This window comes from Aptenodytes forsteri, unplaced genomic scaffold (assembly GCF_000699145.1).
Source record: "Aptenodytes forsteri isolate BGI_AS27 unplaced genomic scaffold, ASM69914v1 Scaffold273, whole genome shotgun sequence".
NCBI lineage: Eukaryota > Metazoa > Chordata > Aves > Sphenisciformes > Spheniscidae > Aptenodytes > Aptenodytes forsteri.
The window spans coordinates 74603-81771 of record NW_008795041.1 but is presented as its reverse complement, the minus strand read 5'-3'; the positions used below and the strand labels follow the sequence as shown (position 1 = coordinate 81771).

At 38.8% G+C, this 7169-nt stretch overlaps 1 protein-coding gene across 1 annotated transcript; it reads left to right on the top strand.

The window, feature by feature from the left end:
• The first annotated feature begins 35 nt into the window (after nt 1-35).
• PIGA (phosphatidylinositol glycan anchor biosynthesis class A) lies at nt 36-6633 on the top strand. Its single transcript, XM_009276924.2, has 5 exons — nt 36-663; nt 1223-1355; nt 2531-2663; nt 4083-4289; nt 6001-6633. Exons 1-5 carry the CDS (start codon nt 54-56, stop codon nt 6262-6264), a joined length of 1347 nt encoding a protein of 448 aa, XP_009275199.2. The 5' UTR covers nt 36-53; the 3' UTR covers nt 6265-6633.
• Nucleotides 6634-7169: the final 536 nt, after the last annotated feature.

The following is a 7169-nucleotide window of genomic DNA, read 5'->3' as shown; positions in this document are numbered from 1 at the left end:
GCGGGCCCGGGATGGCGGCCGGGGCCCTGGCGGGGGGGGCGCACAGCGTCTGCATGGTGTCGGACTTCTTCTACCCCAACATGGGGGGCGTGGAGAGCCACGTGTACCAGGTGTCGCAGTGCCTCATCGAGCGGGGCCACAAGGTCCTGGTGGTCACCCACGCCTACGGCCGCCGCAAGGGCGTCCGCTACCTCACCAACGGGCTGAAAGTCTACTACTTGCCCCTGAAGGTAATGTACAACCAGTCCACGGCGACGACGCTCTTCCACAGCCTGCCCCTGCTCAGGTACATATTTGTGCGGGAGAGGGTCACCATCGTCCACGCCCACAGCTCCTTCTCCGCCATGGCCCACGACGCCCTCTTCCACGCCAAGACCATGGGGCTGCGGACGGTCTTCACGGACCACTCCCTCTTTGGGTTTGCGGATGTCAGCTCGGTGCTTACCAACAAACTTCTGACGGTGTCCCTGTGCGATACGAACCACATCATCTGTGTCTCCTACACGAGTAAGGAAAACACGGTGCTGCGAGCAGCTTTGGACCCTCGGATAGTCTCTGTCATCCCCAACGCTGTCGATCCCACCGACTTCACGCCGGACCCGTCAAGGAGGGATGACAGTACAATAACAATTGTTGTTATCAGCAGACTTGTTTACAGAAAAGGTAATGGGGGCTAAAATGTAAGTTTATTTTGGTTATTTTTTTCTTTAGGGTGTGGTAAGAAAGGTCTTGGTTAGGTACCGCTTACGCTGTATCTGTGGTACGGATTGGATTTTAAACGGGAGTTGTAAGGTGACGGTACTGAGCTTTTGTGTCTGTGCGTTCAAGAAGAAGAAACGTACGTTTCAGTTTGCGCGTGTTGGGTACGGAGGTGTATTTCTTTTGTAGTACTGAAGATACTGAAAATTGAAATTTGTAAAATGGAAGGTTTGGCTTATATTGGGGATATGATTTAGGCCCTAATCTGTATATTCTGTTAGAAATGCTTTAACTTTTTTATTTAATCAAGCAACAGCAACTTAAGTGATTTTTTTTCCCCATATTTGTCTCCTAACAGATCACAAGTTGTCTTTTTTTCAGAATTTTGTGTTCAGCTGTGTAACTGTCTTCGAGAGACTTTCTTTTTTTTCTTCTCTTGAATAGAGTTATAGCAGTAGGCTACATCATGGTAAGTTCTAAAATCAAATGCAATAACGGCTTGCCCTAAATTTTGTACTCTTAGGTATAGATTTGCTTAGTGGTATAATTCCTGAGCTCTGTCAGAAATATCCAGAGTTACATTTCTTAGTTGGAGGAGAAGGACCAAAACGAATCGTACTGGAAGAAGTCCGGGAAAGATACCAGCTACATGACAGGTTTGTTCTGCGCATGTCTATGATCCTTCAATGTACTTTACGGGTGGGGAAGCCAACAGCAACACCCTTCCTGCCTGCCTCGCTCCGCCTAAAAAACCCAAACCCCCAAAACTTGAGGCTGGAGAAGATGAGAACTATTGAAGGCAAGGCAGATAGACGAGACACTAACAGAACACTTAAGGATTGGACTATGATCCTGCAAGTTAATTCATAGAAATAGAATCATAGACCCCGTATGAACCTTCATTTGAGTCAGAGAAAAGATGACTTAGACATAAATTTATCATATTCCTCTCTGAAACTGTGGTGCTTGGATCCATATTACCATATGGTGTAAGGTGTTACAAAGCTAGTTCATGTCACTGCTGCCTGTGAGGATGACTGCTAGTAATTTATTTTATTATTTCAGTATGAAACTCTTCATGGTAGTGCTTATCTAGCATGTGTTCTTGTGGCACTATGAACATGCTCCTTTGGTGCTACTGTGTTACCAAAACGTTTCTGTGATGCATATGCGTTTGTGTATTTCCTTGGGGTTTTCTTGTTGTTCAAAGACAGGTTTTTGTGGCAAGGACAAGGTTCTTAATTTTCCATTTCCTTTTCTCTGTTTTCTGTTGCCCGTTCTGTACTTCAGTCAGTGATTCCTCCGCAGGGACAGCAAAATTGTTTGTTAGTATCATTCTTATTTCGCCCTTTTCTGTTCCCCAGTATCTCTTCAAAATAATAGGTCCGGATCATTGTATCCTAAATGCTTCCCCCCACCCCCCAGACTTTGAGCTTGATCAGACCTCACATTGAAAATTCAGATAATACATCTAAACAAAGAAAGGACGACAAATCTTAATTATTAACTGTGTGAAGCCATGTTCTCTTACAGAACTAGAAAGCTCAGTAGCAATGTTTTGAAGGCAGTTGCCATTAAAACAAACAGAGCAACTTCTCCCCCCAACTTTATTTTCAGAAGTTTCTTTTAGCGTGAAAATAAGAAGCAGAGTCTTCTATTTCTTCATGGCTGGAAAAATTTAGAGAAAATGGAACAAACATGTCTATGTTCCTTCTCTCTCTATGTAAGTTTGAACCATTGGTACATTTTTCAGAATATGTGTAACATTATACAGCATTATTACAGTCCAAATGTAGTGTTTATCTGATTTTTTTTTTTTCCTTATATGCAGGGTACGTCTCCTAGGAGCCTTGGAACACCAGGATGTTAGAAATGTTCTAGTCCAGGGGCACATTTTTCTCAACACTTCCCTCACTGAGGCCTTTTGTATGGCAATTGTGGAAGCAGCAAGCTGTGGTTTACAGGTAAAAAAATAAAAAATAATAAAAAAAAAAATCTCAACTATCTAGAGCGCATGTATCCAATTTAAACAAAGTTCATGATTAAATAACATGTGCTTGTAGCATTTGATTTCATCTGAGGCTCTGTCTTTACAAAGATGAGCAAATATTATCCCCATTTACAGATCACCTGGAAGCTGAGACAGAGGGGTTAACCGAAACTGCTTAAGCTCCCAGAAGAAACTTGTGCAGAATTGGGAATAACATGTAGATCTGCTAACTCAGTTCTCTGAACTAACCAGACTGCCTCTCCAAAATGCTGTTTTGTATGTACTCCTTTACAGAGTTTTGGGGTAGTTGATGTTCATGAAGGTTTACTTGGACAGTACTTTAAGAGGAGTTGCAGAAAACAGCTCATGAGCATGGGTGACTTTGGTCAGTCAGTCATATTGAATTACCAGGCTAAACCATTGTACTACAACTGTTTTCTTCCTGCACCAAGAACTGATATTCATTTTCTTATATTAACTGAGGATGTATTTGCCTTACCATGTAGGGATTCAAGATAAGAGCTGGAGAGAGAAAAAACAGTAAAAGCCCTTTCTGGCTAATTTACAACTCAGATTAAGAACTCAAAAAAAGTAAAATCAACAGCCATAAAGAACTTAGGTTCTCGCATTAAAATATAAAGAAACTTTTTTAAAATACAGACTGATAAGAGTATCCAATACACAAGAAATATAGAAAATGCGAGGGACTTTTTTTTTCACTCCAACGTCTTTTGACAGTAGTTACTACCTAGTTGTGATAGTTACTCCCCTGTCTTCTGTTTTCCTCTCTAGAGGTGATGAAGTTCTGCAGTTTACTCATTATTGCCTGCTGTTTAGAGGTGATTGTGTAATGTGAGTCTTAGTAGTTTCTGCTGATTTCCCTTTAAAAATAATAACTCAGATTAAAATTACTGAACTTCTAAAAAATTCTTGTAAATGTTCAGTAGCCTGGAAAGCATAAATTGAGGGCGGATGTGGTAAAACTGTCCTCTCCAAGTAGAGGTAACAGTTTTTATGAGGGACTACGGAGAAGTCGTCCAAAATCTGGTTACACAGATTTAGTTGTGTACTATGACAATCACCTTTAGGAAAGATGTCTCATAAAACATTCATTAGACCAAGTCTTCTGTCTTACCATGCTACCAAAGAATCGTTCTGAACATCGTTAAAGGTAATCTGCTATGCTAGGTCTTTTCTAGGGCCTAAACCTTCAGTTCGTATACAGGTAAAATTCCCAAAGCATGATATCGGTCTTTGCCTGCATGGCAACCACTCATTGTTACTTGTTTTTTCCTGTTCGTCTTAAGTGCTGTATCTAAACAGTGTAATAGCAGTGTCATCACTATTTTATTGTTCTGCAGCATATGTGCTATTTCTTTTGTTTCTTTCAAAGGTGGTGAGTACAAGAGTTGGCGGGATTCCTGAGGTGCTTCCAGAAAATCTCATTATTTTATGTGAACCTTCCGTGAAATCTTTGTGTGATGGATTAGAAAAAGCTATTGCCCAGCTCAGATCAGGAACACTACCATCTCCAGAAACTGTTCATAATAAAGTAAAGACATTTTATACATGGAGGAATGTAGCAGAGAGAACTGAGAAAGTATGTATAACCACTTCTTCTAAATTCTCATAAAGTTTCTGAAACAGCTGCTTCTTTGAAATGTTATGATGTACATTCTCTGTGTAATCTTTCAGTGTAATTTTTCAGTGTTTCCTGTCAAATACACATGGTTTAAAAAGGTTCAGAAAACACTTCCCCCCCTCCCCCAAAATAGATCCCTAGATAGGTGGTTTTTTTCTGTTTGCATTTTTTTCTATGCCATAACTGCTGATAAATATTTTGAAGAGCAGTCTAGATCTTTAGTTACATTTCTACTCATATATTTCTTCAAGTCTTCTCATTAAGTAACTTTTCTGGCATAACTGGAAAACATGCTGTATAAGATGTATGAAAAGGAAAAGACAGAGTTCATGACAAAGTTTTGTCTGCCACGTGCTAACAAGTGGTTTAAAATTATGAGAGGTAGTTTAATGCCAGTAGGCTGAACATAGCTGAATTTACATAAGCTATGGGTGTAATGAAAATAAATTATCACACTTTAGAAATCGTATTTCAGAATTATAACTCTGCTTCAGCATAAAAAGTCTGCCGTTACTGAAGAATGTTAACTGCAATAACGTTATAAACGCCTGTGGGGTTTCTTCTGATTTCAGCCCCTGTGTTTTAGGCAAGAGAGCAGCTGAATTGCGTGCCTCTTAATTACATTGTAGTGTACTCAGATATATATCTCTTATAAGTCTCCTTGAAGTATCATGTGCAACCAGTTTATTCTATTGTTTTCAGGTACTGTCAGTACAATTCATTTTATGATTTTGTAACTGCAAGCAACATTTAAATTGCAAAGTTTTTATAGAAGTCAGTCTAGATTTCAGTTTCCTCTATAGCCCTTTCTTAAAAAAAAAAACCCACCACCTCTGTCAAGGAAAATCTTAGTATAATTGGAAGAAGTACGCATGGAACTTATGTTGTACAAAAGACAGTTAGTTGTTTGTAGTTAGCTCATTGTTAAGTTACCTGTAGGATGAAATCTGTAATGTCCTCAAGGAAAAAGCTCTATCCTTTAAGCCTTTTTTGAGTTGTTATGTTTCTGTTCTATGAAACACAGGACTATATATTTTTTTATTATTTTTTTTTTTATTATTATTTTTTTAGTGGTTGTAGTTAATATGTATATTAAGTCACTAGTAGCATGTATTTGCTTTTCACATGCATTGAATTTTAAGGATTTTACTAAGAATTACTAGTGTTTCTTTATATAAAAATCCGTATCCTATTATGATTTGCTTGATTGTTCAAATACAGAGATTTGGAAGATTGCCAACTCATCTATGAGTTCATCCATCTTTGTGTTGAAAGTCTAGTAATTGCATGTTCAGACTCTTTTCCTATGACTGGTGTGAATATGAGATTAGAACCCATTCAATTAATTAACCCCCCCCAACCCTCTCTATATAACATTACATGAGAGGCAAATTATGCAGCCTTCCTATTTAGTGAAATACTCGAGGTCTGTCAAAAAAATAGAACATTTCTTTTCCTTTTTCTCCTTAAATAAATTAATGAAATTTCTAGAACAGTACTCATAAATCAACATTTAAAATCTGCAAAGCTTTTTTGGGGTAATATTTGTCCCATCTAGTAGTTAGGAATAGATCATTTATTTTGCACACTGACAACAAAGTACTGCCTGATTTTTGAGGCAGAAGCAACATCGTTTTAAGATCTTACTTTCTGTCTCCTCTCCATTTAGGTGTATGACAGGGTTGCGGATGAAGTGGTTTTACCAATGGATGAGCGACTTAACAGACTAATGTCTCACTGTGGCCCAGTGACTGGGTGTATTTTTGCTCTTTTGGCTGTTCTGAACTTCCTTTTCTTGGCGTTTCTGAGGTGGATGACGCCAGATTCCATTATTGATGTTGCAATAGATGCCACGGGACCTAAAGGTGCATGGACTAAACAGTATTTTTTTGGGAAAAAAGGAAGAGTTAAAGAAGAACTTCCAAGCTCCTAAAGATGCTCAAATGGAGAGGAAAGAACGCATCAGTCACTAAAGGTTTTAATGCTTGCTGATAGAGACGTTACTCTTAAAATTCTTCAGTTTCTTTCCGAAGTTCTTGGAAAGAAACTTGGTTAAATGTGCTACCTCAATTTAGGATTACGTTTTCATTTAGTTTCGGTTTCATGCAAATTTATGGACATCTCTTTTGCACTTAAAGCTGGGAGGAGAACATGGGGTTTTATATGTGTCAAAAGCCTTTGAGACAAAAATACAAGATTTTTCTCAACAACTTGAACGTTACAGCAAGTGACTGTAAACTTTTGTGGTATTTGGGAAAGCAAAACACAAAAATTATTAGCTTACAGTAGTCCCTGCTAATTCCTGATATTTACTGTGATTTTTATTTTGAGACCCATTTAAAAATATTAAAAACCCAACAAAACACACCTTTTCTCTCTGAAGGTGAAAATGGCACTTGGAATTAGTCATGAAGTCCATTACCACGGAAATTTCAGAGACTTAGTTCTAGCAGTTGTGTCCCAGTGACAGTATTTTGCCTGCATAGCGTTACTATTTTGAAGTTCTTCCCTAGTCAAAATTGGATCATCCTATTGCTAAATCAAAACTCCATAATGAATTTTTGATATTTTCAGAGGTGCTAAATTTGTCCTGTTCACTTACGTGTGTGAAAGTGATGTAAAGCTTATGGTGTTTTTTTAAAGTACGTAGGTGAAGAAATTACATTATTTAGAGATAATACAGCCTTCAGAAACAGCTCAGGCCTGAAAACTCCTCCAGCAGGCTATGCCAAAGTGTGAAGTAACACATGTGTGCGCGTGCACGCACGTGAGAGAGAAATCTGTGAAGGGCTGAACAAGCACCATCGTGCTCGCTCGCTTTCTCTCCTCTCCAACCTC

Excerpts from the sequence above, each read along its gene's own strand:
- PIGA (XM_009276924.2), top strand. The coding sequence starts at position 54 with ATGGTGTCGGACTTCTTCTACCCCAACATGGGGGGCGTGGAGAGCCAC. Across the intron at positions 1,356-2,530 it reads AGATACCAGCTACATGACAG|GGTACGTCTCCTAGGAGCCT; the intron begins GTTTGTTCTGCG and ends CCTTATATGCAG. Across the intron at positions 2,664-4,082 it reads CAGCAAGCTGTGGTTTACAG|GTGGTGAGTACAAGAGTTGG; the intron begins GTAAAAAAATAA and ends TTTCTTTCAAAG.